This window comes from Hippopotamus amphibius, chromosome X (genome assembly GCF_030028045.1).
Source record: "Hippopotamus amphibius kiboko isolate mHipAmp2 chromosome X, mHipAmp2.hap2, whole genome shotgun sequence".
In the NCBI taxonomy this organism is placed as follows: Eukaryota; Metazoa; Chordata; class Mammalia; order Artiodactyla; family Hippopotamidae; genus Hippopotamus; species Hippopotamus amphibius.
In genome coordinates, this window is record NC_080203.1 from 55,742,728 (window position 1) to 55,760,638 (window position 17,911).

General features: G+C 36.3%; 1 protein-coding gene across 6 annotated transcripts in view; it reads right to left on the bottom strand.

Annotated features, from left to right (window-relative positions):
* Window positions 1-1,491: 1,491 nt before the first annotated feature.
* PCDH11X (protocadherin 11 X-linked) overlaps window positions 1,492-17,911 on the bottom strand; it is a 754,051-nt gene continuing 737,631 nt past the window's right edge. For 5 of the 6 annotated variants that reach the window (XM_057718183.1, XM_057718188.1, XM_057718186.1 and 2 more), the window contains one exon: window positions 1,492-2,138. In XM_057718183.1, coding sequence (XP_057574166.1) covers window positions 1,492-2,138 — 647 coding nt within the window. The remainder of the gene's footprint in view (window positions 2,139-17,911) is intronic. The other variant, XM_057718189.1, reaches the window with a different exon arrangement.

A 17,911-nucleotide genomic window follows, 5' to 3' on the forward strand; every position in this document is an offset into this window, starting at 1 on the left:
CTAAAACATCGCTTGTCTCTTGGTTTAGTGTAATACTGAAACAAGATGTTTTCTCGGTTTTGCTATGGAGGAAAATTAAGTTGATGATATTTCTGAAAATTGATGAAATGTGCACATAGAAGATCTTAGCCAGTTAAAGGACAAAAAATAAAATAAAGAACAGACAACAGAAGGAAACTCCTGTTCCCTAGGAATACTCATGTATTCTTTGCTTAGAATGACATATTTTGTTTCATATATGAGATTTTGTTGAGTTTTTGTGTGCGTGTGTATGTGTGTGTTATTGGGGTATTTCTTCTCCACCCCGGGAGGCAGTCATGAACCTCATTTCTCCCTCTGCATACCTTAAAATTCTATGCTGTAACACATTTGATGTAGATTTATAATTACGTCTCTTGAAAAGTTCCTTCCTGATTTTCAGCTAGTTATCACTGGTTTTCTTCAGTAGGTTGAGCTAGAATTAAAAAATCCCCTTAGTCTCATAGGTTTAATATGTGGTTTTATCTACAGTTATATTTATTTGAATTAGGTGTTGAATACATCCACCTTCTTTGTGATTTTCTATGCTGTTATATACAAATTTCAGAAGATAAAGCTCCAATTAATAATGGAATATAGGCTTAAGATGACAGGTACAATATGATTTCTGATGCACTTTAAACTACAAAGATAAACAACAAAAAATAAAGAGGCCCTTTTAAGCAAATAATTGCCTAATTTGGGTACAGTTATTGCACTTCAGTGTCTCGAACTCTACTAAAGAGTAGAGAAATAGGTTATAGACATAAATCTGTACAGTTTTTAAAAGTTCTTTACTGAAAATGTATATACAAATTATATGAATGATATATTCTTAAAATAATGGTAGAAAACATAAAAATGAACAGAGACAAAAAATATGAGATATTTACACTCCCTATTGTTTATTTTTGCACAAAAACTATTAACAAAAAAGTGGAGACAACAGCATATATCAAACAAAAAGACAAACGAAAATGCTACTGTACTTATACCTTCTAATGTTATTGAAACAAAATTTTAGATAGAATAAAAGTACTCTTGGAAAATCAGATATTTGCTAGTTTTCCATTAGCTATGTACTGAGTCCAGAAAAAACAAGATGGAAAAAAAAAATCAGTAATATTGCACATGTTGGTAAAAATAAATGAAAAATTACAGCATCAGAAATAATATATAATATATATTAATATCTGCCAGATATATTAATATCTGCCATGATAAGCCTCTCTGTACAAAAGGGTGAGACTTTTTTTCAATTTCTTTTCTTTTTAAGTACACATTCTGAATTAATCAAATTGTAAATTTATTTTTAAGTTTTGACTAAGGGTCTAGCTCTAGACTTGATTCTGTTATTGGTTTCTATTTACATAACTATCTACAAATCTAACAATTTGAAGTATTCATGGAAGTTGGATCTTAAACTTTAACTATATACATCCTGTTGGAAAATGTGAAGTAGCCATTTTAGCTTTATAAGGGATGTTCTTCCATAATGGGAGAATCACCCCTAGAGGGTCTGGCCTGTTGGCCTGGAGTGAAGGTTGTCAAGGGAATGACTTTAATTGAATCATCACTAGGATGAAGTCTTTCAGACATGGCATAAAACTGAGATCTTGTACTACCTTGCGCTTCCTGGTCAAGAGAAAGTAGTCCATCAGGGCCAGCACCTTGCCCCCAACCTTGCTGCAGACCCATTGGTGGTTGTGCAGGGCTGCGATGGAGGACAGCAGCCTGTGGCAGAGGAGGGCTGTGGTGGATTGCGGCAGCCTGTGCCAGGGGAGGGCTGTAGCTGAGGGCTGAGGCCTGTGCTGGTGGAGGGCTGTGGTGGAGAGTGGAGGTCTGTGCTGGTGGAGGGCTGTGGCACAGTGCGATAGCCTGGGTCATCGGAGGGCTGTGGCAGAGCGCAACGGTCTGTGTCACCGGAGGGTTGCGGCGGCGAAGAGTGGTCTGCGTCAGGGGTGGGCTGTGGCATAGAGCAGAGGCCTGTGCTTGTGAAGGGCTGGAATGGGTCAAAGAAACTGGCATCCAGCAGGCATCAGAGTGGCCCAAGATGAGACATTCTTGAGTGCAGTTGTCAGACGCCTCTTCCACGGTTGGTTGAACAGTTATTTCTGCAGCTGTTAGAGTGGCAAACAAATGACAAAATTTATGTTTCGAAGGCATATGTTTATTAGCTTCTTAAAATAAATCCTATCGTTACAGGAACATTTAATAATCTATACATAAATGCATCAGAGACTTCTAATATTTTCACAATTGATACTTGATTTGTTAAGAAATAATACCTACAGTAACATAAATAACCAGGAGTGGGTGGATGTCATTTCATTTTTATAATTAGGATACTTTGACTTAGTCTCCCAAATGTAGATATTTAAATTGTATTTGTGACTGTGAATGGAAGCTGTGGTCATTGATCTCCACACGCAATCAGTTGAAATATGGTCCTAACTTACTCAAAGAGAGGACATGATTGAAATGAATGGAAAAACCAGTCACAGAAACATGTAATGAATTAACCAATTATAGTTAATGATTTGGTTAAAAATCTAATTAATTCATCTGAGAATAAATCTAAGAATAAATTAAGTTAATTTGGAAACATAGTTTATTGAACTCTAAGATATGCCTTTTAGTTTTAGGAATGAAATATAGCTATAATTATCTCAAAGACAATTGATTTCTGTATTCATCATTTTCCAAAATCATGACAAATCAGAGTTTAGCAACATAATGAATTACAGGTCCAAAATACTTAGCTCTAAGCTATAATACTTTTTAAAACTCCTTTATAAGGTTTCTGTAAAATTTTCAAATGCCAATAGGTATCAAATATCAATAAGTAGGACTTCCTAGGTGGCACAATGGTTAAGAATCCACCTGCCAATGCAGGGGACACAGGTTTGACTCCTGCTCCAGGAAAATTCCACATGCCATGGTGCAACTAAGCCCATGTGCCACAACTATTAAGCCCATGTGCCACAACTACTGAAGCCTGTGCACCTAGAGCCCATGCTCTGCAACAAGAGAAGCCACCACAATGAAGAACCGGTGCACCACACTAAAGAGTAGCCCCCACTTGCCACGACTAGAGAAAGGCCATGTGCAGCAACAAAGACCCAATGCAGCCAATAAATAAATAAACTCATAAATAAATTTATAAAAAAATCAATAAGTATACCATACAAAGACTAGCAAAGTAAAGGTAGAGTAGCTATATCAATATAAAAGTTGACTTTAGTGATAGTGAAGGATATTACATGATGATTTGTTTTTAAAAAGGTCATTTCTCTAAGAAGACATAACAATCCTAAAAGTTAAAAATAGAATTCATGTTCCTATAAATCCTCAACAGGATATAGAGTTCAGGCACTGTCATTATCCTATCACACCTAAAACCAAAGAATATGATATATCAGAAGTGATTCTCATTAATAAGACTAATTTTCTCCATTAGATCACCATTTACCTTTCTTCATTTAGAAAACACTTAAAATGTCCCTATGAGATTAACATTTAAAATATTCTATACTTTTTGCACAATTATATTTGAGAATATTTAGGAAGGTAGAGTTTTATGTATTTGGGGTGATATTAAATTATAAAAGCATGTGTGGAAATATATTCTGTTACACATAATTATACTTTAAAACAAAATTTAATTTCCTCGCCATCAGAAAAGCAACTGATCTGGCAACCCTAAATTTTACAACAAAAGAATATATCAGGGAAAAAGATGGCGGCGATGTAGAGGGACATGGATTGCATCCCTCTCCACAGATGCATTGGGAATGCACCAAAGGATGCAATAATTCCCACAGAGAACCAGCTGAACACCAGCAGACGGCCTCGGACACCAGAAAGGACCACAAGGAGCTCAAACATAACCGGTAGGGAGGCATCTATGAGGGTTCAAAGAGGGTGAAGCGGCGGAGCTGTGGCAGATGGGAGGGAGTGAGAAACATACAGAGGGTCCGCAGCACAGCTTAGCGTTCCCGGACCGAGACATCAATCCACAGCTGAACAGAGGGTCTGGGAGCAGGAGCGTGGGAACTGGAGAGCTGGTTCAGGGTGAGAAATATTGTTGCCAGTAAGGTGACAGACCAAGAGGACAGGAGGGAAGAGGTCCACGGCAAGGAGTGCCTGTCCCTGAGAGCTGCCCAGCCATGATGGCGGCTGGAGGCTGCAGATTCATGGGTGGGGGGAAGGAGCCACGGGCATTGCCTCTCTCTCTCTTTTGGTGCCTCTGCAACAGGCAGTGGAGAGATGCCCATGGGCCACCTAAGGTGTTCAGGGATAACAAGCACCCTCAGGCATTCAGGCAAGGCTACATTAAAACCCCTTGGAATGCCGGCAGCAGGGAGGCTGCAGAGAAAAAAAAAAAAAAAAAAAAACACACACACACACATAACAAAAAAAACCCAAGAGAGGCCCAACTCTAAGACTTTCTGTTTACACCTGAGCCACTGGCGTCCCTCTGCAAGAGGCACCTCCAAGCCCAACTGAAACAACAGTGTGCCACTGCTCACTCACTCCCAGGAGAAGGAGCCACTATTGTACCCTCTCTCTCCCCACACACCAACTCTTACAGATGAACAATAAAGGAACCTCTGCTGGTCACAGAATAATGCAAAAAAACCCAAGGCGAGGAGAAGGACACTTACAGCTGAGACTCTAAGGAAACAGAAATATTAGTAACAATCCTATTGAACTGGTCCATTCTGGGATCAGTTCTGGATTTTTTTTTTCTTTTTCTCCCCCCCCCTTTTTTTTCCTTTATTAAATATGATCTTAGCCCTAAGGGATCTACAAGTTTTATAACATAATTTTTAATGATATTTTTTATTCTTTTTTTTCCTTTTTATATACTTCTATATCTAGCTAAGTTTTTGGTAGTACAGACAATATATCTCTCATACTTTCCTTTCAACCCTATTTTTTATACATTTCTATTCCTTTCTTTTTATTTGCATATTTCCAACCACACTACGCTCTTCTGTTCCCCTTTCTTCCAACCATTTTAAGTTTATTTTAACTTAACATACTTAAAAACAACACTATCGATCTGTTCAGACTCCTTGCTCTATTCTCCAGATGACGCACCACCTTGGTATATAATATTAGGTTTTGGTCTTTATCTTAGTTCTTAGTACAGTTGTATAATTACATGCTGAGAATCTCCATTCTCTCTGGTGGTACTCTAGCTCTTTTCTATATTTAATTCTAGCTTACAAAATCTCCCTGGATTAGTGTTTGTATGTGTAAGGTGTTATTTGTTTGTTAGTTTGCTTTTGGTTTCTCTCTGATTTGTTCTGTTTCAGTTGTCAATTTCTGTTGGATTTCTCTTTGAATATCTGATAGTACACTGGGGTTCTGTCAGGTCATTCTAGAGCCTTGTATCCTAACGGATTCACTAATTGTGTGTCTTATACATGTATGTGTTTCCTAGACTTAATATTTGTTTAATCCAACACTTGGACATTAGTCTGAGGCTTGGACAGTCTTCTATAAACACCTCTATTGCCAGGACAAGCAACCCCAAACGTTTGGACAACCATGAGGAAACAAAGAAACACCATGCAGGCAAAGGAGCAGGAAAAAAACCCACAAGACCAAATAAATGAGGAGGAAATAGGAAAAATGCCTGAAAAAGAATTTAGAGTAATGATGGTAAAAATGATACAAAACCTCGATAACAAAATAAAGTACAAGAAACAGTTCATAAGAACTCAGAAAAACAAACAGCAATGGATAACAAAATAACCAAAATTAAAAATACTCTAGATGCTATAACCAGCAGAATGACTGGGGCAGAAGAATGAATAAGTGAGTTGGAAGATAGAATGGGGAAATAAATGTCACAGAGAAGGAAAAAGAAAAAAGAATAAAAAGAATAGAAGACAGTCTCAGAGACCTCAGTGATAACATTAAGCATAACAACAATCTAATTATAGGCATCCCAGAAGAAGAAGAACAAAAGAAAGGGTCTGAGAAAATATTTGAAGAGGTTATGGTGGAAAACTTCCCCAACATGGGAAAGGAAATAATTAACCAAGTCCAAGAAGCACAGAGAGTCCCATACAGAATAAACCCAAGGAGAAATACACCAAGACACATACAAATCAAACTACTGACAATTAAACACAAAGAGAAAAATATTAAAACAGCAAGAGAAAAGCAACAAACAACATATAAGGGAAAACCCATAAGGATAACAGCTGACCTTTCCACAGAAACTCTACAGGCCAGAAGGGAATGGCAGGATATACTGAAAGTCCTGAAAGAGAGAAACCTACAGCCAAGAATACTCTACCCAGCAAGAATCTCATTCAGAATTGAGGGAGAAATCAAAAGCTTTCCAGACAAGCAAAAGTGAAGAGAATTCAGCACCACCAAACCAGCCTTACAACAAGTGCTAAAGGAACTTCTCTAAGTAGGAAACACAAGAAAAGGAAAACACCTACAAATACAAACCCAAAACAATAGAGAAAAATGGTAATTGGAACACACATGTCAATAATCACCTTAAATGTAAATGGATGAAATGCTCCAACCAAAAGACACAGCCTGGCTGAATGGATACAAAAACAAGACCCTTCTATATGCTGCCCACAAGAAACCCACTTCAGACCAAGGGATACATATAGACTGAAAGGAAAGGGATGGAAAAAGATATTCCATGCAAATGGAAGTCAAAAGAAAGCTGGAGTAGCAATACTCATATCAGACAAATTAGACTTGAAAGTAAAGACTATTACAAGAGACAAGGAAGGACACTCCATAATGATCAAGGGATCCATCCAAGAAGAACATATCACAATGGTAAATATCTATGCCCCTAACATAGGAGCACCTCAATACATAAGGCAAATCCTAACAGCTATAAAAGGGGACATCGAGAGGAACACAATAATAGTGGGAGACTTGAACACCCCACTTACACCAATGGACAGATCATCCAAACAGAAAATAAAGACACACAAGCTTTAAATGACACATTAGACCATCTCAACTTAATTGATATTTATAAGACATTCCACCCAAAAATGACAGAGTACACTTTCTTCTCAAGTGCACGTGGAACATTTTCCAGGATAGATGACATTTTGGGTCACAAATCAAACCTCAGCAAATTCAAGAAAATTGAAATCATATCAAGCATCTTCTCAGACCACAACACCATGAGACTAGATATCAATTACAGGAAAAAAACTGCAAAAAATACAAACACATGGAGGCTAAACTATTCACTCTTGAACAACCAAGAAATCACTAAAGAAATCAAAGAGGAAATCAAAAAATATCTAGAAACAAATGACAACAAAAGCACAACAACCCAAAACCTATGGGATGCAGCAAAAGCAGTTCTAAGAGGGAAGTTTATAGCATTACAGTCCTACCTTAAGAGACAAGAAAATTATCGAATAAACAACCTAAACTCACACCTAAAACAACTAGAGAAAGAAGAACAAAGAAACCCCAAAGTGAGCAGAAGGAAAGAAATCATAACGATCAGAGCAGAAATAAATGAAAAAGAAAGGAAGGAAACCATAGCAAAAATAAATAAAACTAAAAGCTGGTTCTATGAGAAGATTAACAAAATTGATAAACCATTAGTCAGACTCATCAAGAAAAAAAAGGTAGAAGATGCAAATCAACAGAATTAGAAATGAAAAAGGAGAAGTAACAATGGACACCTCAAAAATACAAAAGATCATGAGAGACTACTACAAGCAACTATATGCCAATAAATTGGATAACCTGGAAGAAATGGATACATTCTTAGAAAAATACAATCTTCCAAGACTGAACCAGGAAGAAATAGAAACTATGAACAGACCAATCACAAGTACGGAAATTGAGGCAGTGATTAAAAATCTCCCAACAAGTATATATACTACCAACTGTAAAATAGATAGTCAGTGGGAAGTTGTTGTATAACAAAGGGAGTCCAACTCGAGGATGGAAGATGCCTTGGAGGACTGGGGCGGGGAGGGTGGGGGGGACTCGAGGGGGGGGAGTCAAGGAAGGGAGGGAATATGGGGAATTGTGTATAGAAACAGATGATTGAACTTGGTGTACCCCCAAAAAATTAAAAAATAAAATAATAATATATCGTAGTTTCAGCATTGAGTTATTTGCCTGTTTATGATGAGGAAATAGATACCAAGTAATTTTCACTGAAATATGATTTATAGAAATTCCTTTTTTAACAGCTTTATTTTTTAAATGTTTTTTTAAAAATTTATTTATTTATTTATTTATTTATTTATTTATTTATTTATTTATTTACTGGCTTCTTTGCTCTGCACAGGCTTTCTCTAGTTGTGGAAAGTGAGGGCTTCTCTTCATTGTGGTGCTCAGGTTTCTCATTGTGGTGGCTTCTCTTGTTATTGAACACAGGCTCTAAGCACATGGACTTCAGTAGCTGTGGGACACGGGCTCAATAGTTGTGGCTTGTGGTCTCTAGAGAGCAGGCTCGGTAGTTGTTGTGCACAAGTTTTGTTGCTCCATGGCATGTGGGATCCTCCCAGACCAGGGTTCAAACAGGTGTCCCCTGCATTGGCAGTTGGATTCTTAACCACTATGCCACCAGGGAAGTCATTAACAGCTTTACTGAGATATAATTCACATGACATAAGATTCACCCATTTAAAGTGAATAATTCAATAGTTTTTAGTATATTAACATAGTTGTGCAACTATCACAACAATCAAGTTTGTGACATCTTTATAACTCCAGAAAGAAACCTGGTATCCATTAGCAGTCACTGGCCACTTCCCCCCAAACTCCAAAGCCATAAGCATCCATTAATCTACCTTTTTCTTCTATAGACTTGCCTATTCTAGACATGTAATACAAATGAAATCCTTTAAATGAAGTCTTTTGTGACTGGCCTGTTTCATTTAGCATAATGTCTTTTTTTTTAAAATGTATTTATTATTTTTTGGGGGTACACCAAGTTCAATCATCTGTTTATATACACATATCCCATATCCCCTCCATCCCTCGACTCCCCCCCCACCTTCCCTCAAGCCCCCCCCATCCTCCCCCTCCCAGTCCTCTAAGGCATCTTCTATCCTCGAGTTGAACACTGTTTGTTATACAAAAACTTCCACTGACTATCTATTTTACAGTTGGTAGTATATATATGTCTGGGCTACTCTCTCGCTTCATCTCAGCTTCCCCTTCACCCCCGCCCCCTCCCAAACCTCGAGTTCTCCAGTCCATTCTCTGCATCTGCATCCTTGTTCTTGTCACTGAGTTCATCAGTACCATTTTTAGATTCCGTATATGTGAGTTATCATACAATATTTGTCTTTCTCTTTCTGACTTACTTCACTCTGTAGGACAGACTGTAGTTCTATCTACCTCATTACATATAGCTCCATCTCATCACTTTTTATAGCTGTGTAATATTCTGTTGTATACATATGCCACATCTTCTTTATCCATTCATTTGTTGATGGGCATTTAGGTTGCTTCCATATCCTGGCTATTGTAAATAGTGCTGCAATAAACATGATGGTACAAGTTTCTTTTGGGATTATGGTTTTCTTTGGGCATATGCCCAGGAGTGGGATTACTGGATCATATGGGAGTTCTATTTTTAGTTTTTTAAGGAACCTCCAAATTGTTTTCCATAGTGGCTGTACCAACTTACATTCCCACCAACAGTGCAGAAGAGTTCCCTTTTCTCCACACCCTCTCCAACATTTGTGGTTTCCAGACTTTGTGATGATGGTCATTCTGATCGGTGTGAGGTGATACCTCATTGTGGCTTTGACTTCCATTTCTCTGATGATGAGTGATGTTGAGCATCTTTTCATGTGTTTGTTGGCCATCTGTATGTCTTCTTTGGAGAAATGTCTATTTAGGTCTTCTGCCCATTTGTGGATTGGGTTATTTGCTTTTTAGTATTAAGCTTCATGAGCTGTTTGTATATTTTGGAGGTTAATCCTTTGTCCGTTGTTTCATAGGCCACTATTCTTTCCCATTCTGAGGGTTGCCTTCTAGTCTTGTTTATGGTTTATTTTGCTGTGCAAAAGCTTTTAAGTTTCATGAGGTCCCATTTGTTTATTCTTGATTTTATTTCCATGATTCTAGGAGGTGAGTCAAAAAGGATCTTGCTTTGATAGATGTCATAGAGTGTTCTGCCTATGTTTTCCTCTAGGAGTTTTATAGTGTCTGGCCTTACATGGAGGTCTTTAATCCATTTGGAGTTTATTCTTGTGTATGGTGTTAGGAAGTGTTCTAATTTCATTCCTTTACATGTAGCTGTCCAATTTTCCCAGCACCACTTATTGAAGAGGCTGTCTTTTTTCCATTGTATATTCTTGCCTCCTTTGTCAAAGATAAGGTGCCCATATGTGTTTGGGCTTACTTCTGAGTTCTCTATTCTATTCCATTGATCGTCCTTTCTATTTTTGTGCCAATACCATACTGTCTTGATCACTAGGGCCTTGTAGTATAGTTTGAAGTCAGGAAGCCTGATTCCACCAACTGCAGTTTTCCTTCTCAAGATTGCTTTGGCTATTCGGGGTCTTTTGCGTTTCCATACAAATCGTAAGATTTCTTGCTCTAGTTCTGTGAAAAATGCCATTGGTAATTTGATCAGGATTGCATTGAATCTGTAAATTGCTTTGGGTAGTACAGTCATTTTCACGATGTTGATTCTTCCAATCCAGGAACATGGTATGTCCCTCCATCTGTTTGTGTCGTCTTTGATTTCTTTCATCAGTGTCTTAAAGTTTTCTGCATACAGATCTTTTGCCTCCTTAGGCAGGTTTATTCCTAGGTATTTTATTCTTTTTGTTGCAATGGTGAATGGGAGAGTTTCCTTAATTTCTCTTTCTGCTCTTCCGTTGTTAGTGTATAGGAATGCAAGAGATTTCTGGGCATTTATTTTGTACCCTGCTACTTTACTAAACTCATCAATTGGTGCTAGCAGTTTTCTGGTAGAGTCTTTAGGGTTTTCTACATATAATATCAGGTCATCTGTAAAGAGTGGCAATTTTACGTCTTCTTTTCCAATTTGGATTCCTTTGATTTCTTTTTCTTCTCTGATTGCTGTGGCTAAAACTTCCAAAACTATGTTGAATAATAATGGTGAGAGTGGACACCCTTGCCTTGTTCCTGTTCTTAGAGGGAATTCTTCCAGTTTTTCCCCATTGAGAATGATGTTGGCTTTTGGTTTGTCATATATGGCTTTTATTATGTTGAGGTAATTTCCTTCTATGCCCATTTTCTGGAGAGCTTTTATCATAAATGGATGTTGAACTTTATCAAAAGCTTTTTCTGCATCTATTGAGATGATCATATGGTTTTTATCCTTCAATTTGTGGATATGATGTATCACGTTGATTGATTTGTGCATATTGAAGAATCCTTGCATCCCAGGGATAAACCCCACTTGATCATGGTGGATGATTTTTTTAATGTGCTGTTGGAGTCTGTTAGCTAGTATTTTGTTGAAGATTTTTGCATCTATATTCATCAGTGATATTGGTCTGTAGTTTTCTTTTTTTGTGACATCTTTGCCTGGTTTTGGTATCAGGGTGATGGTAGCCTTGTAGAATGAGTTTGGGAGTGTTCCGCCTTCTGCAAAATTTGGAAGAGTTTGAGAAGGATAGGTGTTAGCTCTTCTCGAAATGTTTGATAGAATTCACCCATGAATCCATCTGGTCCTGGGCTGTTGTGTGTTGGGAAATTTTTTTTTTGGGGGGGTACACCAAGTTCAATCATCTGGCACTCCTTGCTGCCGACCTATTCCCTCCTGTCCTCTCAGTCCGTCACCTTACTGGCAACAATTTTCTTCACCCTGAACCAGCTCTCTGGTTCCCATGCTCCCACTCCCGGACCCTCTGTTCAGCTGTGGATCGACGTCTTGGTCCGGGAACGCTGAGCTGTGTTGTGGACCCTCCGTATGTTTCTCACTGCCTCCTGTCTGCCACAGCTCTGCCATTTCACCCTCTTTGAGCTGTCGTAGATGCCTCCCTATCAGTTATGTTGGGATCCTTGAGATCCTTTCTGGTGTCCGAGGCCATCTGCTGGTGTTCAGCTGGTTCTCTGTGGGAATTATTGTGTCCTTCAGTGCATTCCCAATGCATCTGTGGAGAGTGATGCATTCCACATCCCTCTACTTTGCCACCATCTTTTTCTCCTCCTAGCATAATGTTTTTAAGGCTCACCCACGTTGTAGCATGTAGCAGCACTTCAATTCTTTTTTTATTGCTCAAGATTATACTTTATATGATTATACCGCATTTTATTTATCCATTCATCAGTTGATGCACCCTTGGGTTGTTTCTACTTTTTGGCTTTCATGAATAATGCTGTTATGAACATTGTATAAAAGTTTTTGTGTCGACACAGTTATTCATTTCTCTTGGAAATGTACCTATGTATAGAGTTGCTGAGTCATATGGCAACTCTATGTTTAATTTGAGGAACCGCCAAACCGTTTTCCAAATTGGCTGAAAATTTTACATTTACATCAGAAATACACAGATTCCACTTTGTCTCCTCACTTTCTGCAAAAATTCAGTTAGGATTTTGCAGATTTTGATAAGTATTGTATTGAATATGAAGATCGATTTGTGAAGTATTGCACTTTAACAGTATTAAAACTTCCTATCTTTGAACATGGGATGTCTTTCCACTTATTTATATCTTTAATTTCTTTCATTAGTTATTTCAAATTTTTCAGAGTAAAAAAATTGCAGTTATTTTGTTGACTTTGCTCCTAATTATTTTATTCCATTTTATTCCATTGTAAATGGAGTTGTTTTCTTAATTTCTTTCTTAATTTCAAAAAATGTTTATTGCTAGAGTATAGAAACACATTTGATTTTTATATATTGCTCTTAAAATCTGTAACACTACTGAGCTTGATTATTAGTTTTAATAGGTTTTTAGTGGAGTTTGTAGGATTTTCTGTATGCAAGATCATATCATCTGCATATAGAGATAGTTTTGCTTCAATCTTTGCAATATGAATGCCTTTTATATATTTTTCTTGTCAAATCGTCCTGGCTCAAACCTCCAGTATAATGTTTAATAGCAGTGATGAAAGCGGATATCTTATATCTTATTCCTGATATTAGGGGAAAATAGATTATGTTGCCATTAAAGTAGTTTCTAATTTCTCTTATCATTTCTTCTTTGACCAATTGATTATCTAGAAGTGTATGGTTTAATTTTCCCATACTTGTTAACTTTCCAAATTTCTTTTATTTTTAATTTCCATTCCATTGTGGTCAGAGAACATACTCTGCATGAATGCAATTCTTTCAAGTTATTGAGGCTTGTTTTATAGTGTAGCAAATAGTCTATCCTGTAGAATGCTACATGTGCATTTGAGGAGACTATGTATTCTGCTCTTATTGGAGTGTTCTAAAGATGTCTGTTAGGCCTAATTGATTTAGAGTACTGCTCACTTCTTCTATATCCTTTGTGGTCTCCTACATGGTTGTTCTTTCTATTATAGAAAGTGGAATATTGAAATATCCAACTGTTATTATTGAATTGTCTATTTTTCTCTTCAATTATCTCAGTTTTTGCTTCATGATTTTTGGAGTACTGTTGTTAGATGCATATATATTTATCATTGTTATATCTTCCTGATTATTTGGTCCTTTTATCATGATAAAATATCCCTCTTTATCTCCAGTAACATTTTTAATTGAAAGGTTTTTTTTAATTTAAATAAGTCTGATATTAGTATAGTCACTCTGTCATGATTTTTGTGTGCATATAACTTTTCCATCACTTCATATTTAATCTATCTGTAACTTTGAAACTAAGGCCTGAATCCTGTAGGCATACATTTGGATTTGATTTTATAATTGTCTTACAATTTTTGCCTTATTTGGGGTTTCTAATCTATTCATTTTCAATGTTATTATTGATAAGGTAGATTTATATCTACCATTTTACTTTGTGTTTTCTGTGTGTTTCATGTCTTTTTCTGTTCCTCTATTCCTCCTTTACAGCTTCTTTTGCATTTCTAGCTTAATGTTGTAATTATTTTAATGATTTTTGACTATATATGTATATATAATATATAATGTATATAATGTTATATGTAAATATGCATACATATAAACACATGTGCATGCATGTGCATGTGTGTGTGTATGTTATTCTCTTATTGGTCTTTAGATCATGTGATCTTAACTTATTAGAATTCCCTCAGATTTATTATACATTAATTCCAATGAAATATAGAAATATTCATATGTATCTGTATTCACTTTTCCCTTTATTCTGCCATTTATATGTATAGACATATACATATATATGTATGTACAAACTCAATATATTGTTATAATTATTACTTTATGTATTATTTGTTTTAATGAAACTGAAACAAGGATGGAGTGCAAGTTTTATAAGAATGATAAACTATTTTTTACTAAACTTCTTATTTGCTGTTTCTGGTTCTCTTCATTTGTTTGCTTGTTCCTGTGTATTTTGAGTTACCATCTGGTGTTGTTTTGTTACTCCAATTCAGTTTTGCTCCTACCCAACTCTTTTATGCTGTTATTGTCATGTATATGTTTGTGTGTATATAAATTATATATATATAATTTTAATAATGCTGTTATCAATGCATGTGTACCAATATATACTTGAGCCTGTTTCAGTTGTTTGAGCTATATACCCAGGGATGAAATTGCTAGGTTATATGGTAATTCTATATTTAATTTTGTGTGGAATCACCATATATTTTCTATAGTAGCTGCACCATTTTATATTCCCAGCAGCAATACACAAGGGTTCCAATTTCTCCACATTCCCCTTGAAACTTGTTATTTTCTGTGTTTGTGTGTTTTTTAATAACAGCCATACTAATGTGTATGAAGTGGCATCTCATTGTGGTTTTGATTATCATTTCCCTAAAGACTAGTGATGTGCAGCATCTTTTCATATGTTTATTGGCCATTTGTACACTGCATTTGGAGAAATGTCTTTTCAAGTTTTTTGCCCATTTTTTAACTGGGTTGTTTGAGTGTTTGTTTTAGTGTGTGCTGAGTTTTTAGAATTCTCTCTCTCTCTCTCTCCCTCTCTTTTTTTTTTTTTGGCTGTGTTTGGTCTTCTTTGCTATGTGCAGTCTTTCTTTAGTTGTGTTGAGCATGGGTTACTCTTTGTTGTGGTGCGTGGGCTTCTGAGTGCAGTGGCTTCTCTTGTTGGGGAGCATGGTCTCTAGGTGTACGGGCTTCAGTAGTTGTGGCACATACACTCAATAGTTGTGGCTCATGGGCTCTAGAGAGCAGCTTCAGTAGTTGTGGCACACAGGCTTCATTGCTCCGTGGCATGTGGGATCTTCCAAGACCAGGGATTGAACCCGTGTCCCCTGCATTGGCAGGAGGATTCTTAACCACTGTGCCACCAGGGAAGTCCCTAGAATTCTCTTTATATTCTGGATATCAATACCTTATCAGATATATGATTTGCAAATATTTTCTCCCATTCTGTGGGTTTCCTTTTCATTTTGTTGACAGGATCTTTTGTTGTACAAAAGTTTTAATTTTGATACAGCCCAACTTATCTATTTTTTTATTGTTTGTGTTTTTGGTGTCATATCCATGAAATCTTGCCAAATCCAATGTTATAAGGTTTTGTTCCCATGTTTCTTCTTGCAGGATTTTTATAGTTTTAGTTCTTACATTTAAGCCATTGATCCATTTTGAGTTAAATTTTGTATACAGTGTATGGTAAGGATGCAACTTCATTCTTTTGCAAGTGGATATCCAGTTTTCCTAGCACTTCTAGTTGCGTAATGACAGCCATTCATAATGCCCTTTGTTCTCAAAAGATCTATTTCTATATATTTAAATAAGCATCTTTCAAGTTTTAGAAGTCTAATTTATTATGAACCATCCACCTTCTGAATTCACTTGCTGTCACTCTGTCTCTAAACATTAACTTTACCAAGTGGAATCAGGAATTTCCTACCAGATAGCTTTCATCTTTAAAGAATAAAACAAAGCATGAAAAGAATTGAATTCAAATGCTAACATTTTAACTAACAAAATTAGAGACTTCTTGAAACCTTGGGAAATTAAGTAACAAATGCAGAATTGAAGAAAAAGTAAAAAGCCAAAAGGTAAGGTTTTTTTTTTTTTAAATTTAATTAAGCATACAAAATACTGTAGTGGTTTTCACAATTTGACAAATTCTCTGAAGAAATTGGAAACTAGCTGACATAATCTTTTAGATCGACAGATGATACTTCATAAAGTGCTTCCAAAAATTGTAGTGGAACAATGTAATGTTATTGTTCAAATGATATTTACTATAAAATATAGGTAATTAAGTACATCTCTAGAGCTTTTCTCAAAAATTCACCTGGACAATAATCCAAAATATCTTTTGTATTTTATCATTTAACTGTAATTGATTCATAGTGGATAAACCACATAAGTACTAATTGAATAGAGACTTTGTCAATTTGGTAGAAAAGTTTTAATAATAAATAACCAGAAACTTATTGATATTATTTGTCCTCAAAAAAACTGTCTTTTCTTTAATTAATGGGTATTGCTATAGTTAGTAACATTTATGACTTGAGAAAAACCTATTCACAAGCTACAACAAACTGAAAGCATATATGCACAACTACAAAATGTAATTCTTATACCCAATTAGATGAACAAGATGTTGTTCACAGTATGTGTGTGTGTGTGTGTAAAATTTATTTAAAAATCACATTTTTAGCTAAATGTTTTTTTTTTATTTTTTTTATTTTATAAAAAATCTTTATTGCAGCATAATTGCTTTACAGTGCTGTGTTAGATTCTGCTGTACAACGTAGTGAATCAGGTATATGTACACATTTATCCCCATAATCCCTCCCAACCTCTGTATCCCACCCCTTTAGGTCTTCACAAAGCATCAAGCTGATCTCCCTGTGCTCTGTAGTAGCTTCCCACTAGCCATCTATTTTACATTTGGTAGTGTATATATGTCAATGCTACTCTCTCACTACATCCCAGTTTACCCTCCCCCCGGTGTCCTCAAGTCTGTTCTCTACGTCTGCATCTCTATTCCTTCTCTGCCCCTAGGTTCATCACTACCATTTGTCTAGATTCCATATATATGCATTAGCATACAGTATTTTTGTTTTTCAGTTTCTGATTTACTTCACTCTGTATGACAGACTCTAGGTCCATCCACCTCACTACAAATAAGTCAATTTCATTCCTTTTTATGGATGAGTAATAGTCCATTGTATATATGTACCACAGTTTCTTTATCCATTCTTCTGTAGATGGACATTTAAGTTGTTTCCATGTCCTGGCTATTGTAAACAGTGCTGCAATGAATATTGTGGTACATGTATCTTTGTGACTTATGGTTTTCTCTGGTTATATGCCCAGCAGTGGGATTGCTGGGTCATATGGTAGCTCTATTTTTAGTTTTTTAAGGAACCTCCATACTGTTTTCCATAATGGCTGTATCAATTTACATTCCCACCAACAGTGCAGGAGCGTTCCCTTTTCTCCACAGCTTCTCCAGCATTTATTGTTTCTAGATTTTTTGACGATGGCCATTCTGACCGGTGTGAGGTGATACCTCATTGTGGTTTTTATTTGCATTTCTCTAATGATTAGTGATGTTGAGCATCTTTTCACGTGTTTGTTGGCTGTCTGTATGTCTTCCTTGAAAAAATGTCTATTTAGGTCTTCTGCCTATTTTTAGATTGGGTTGTTTGTTTTTTTGATATTGAGCTGCACGAGCTTCTTGTGTATTTTGGAGATCAGTCCTTTGTCAGTTGCTTCATTTACAAATATTTTTGCCCATTCTGAGAGTTGTCTTCTTGTCTTGTTTATGGTTTCCTTTGCTGTACAAAAGATTTGAAGTTTCATTAGGTCCCATTTGTTTA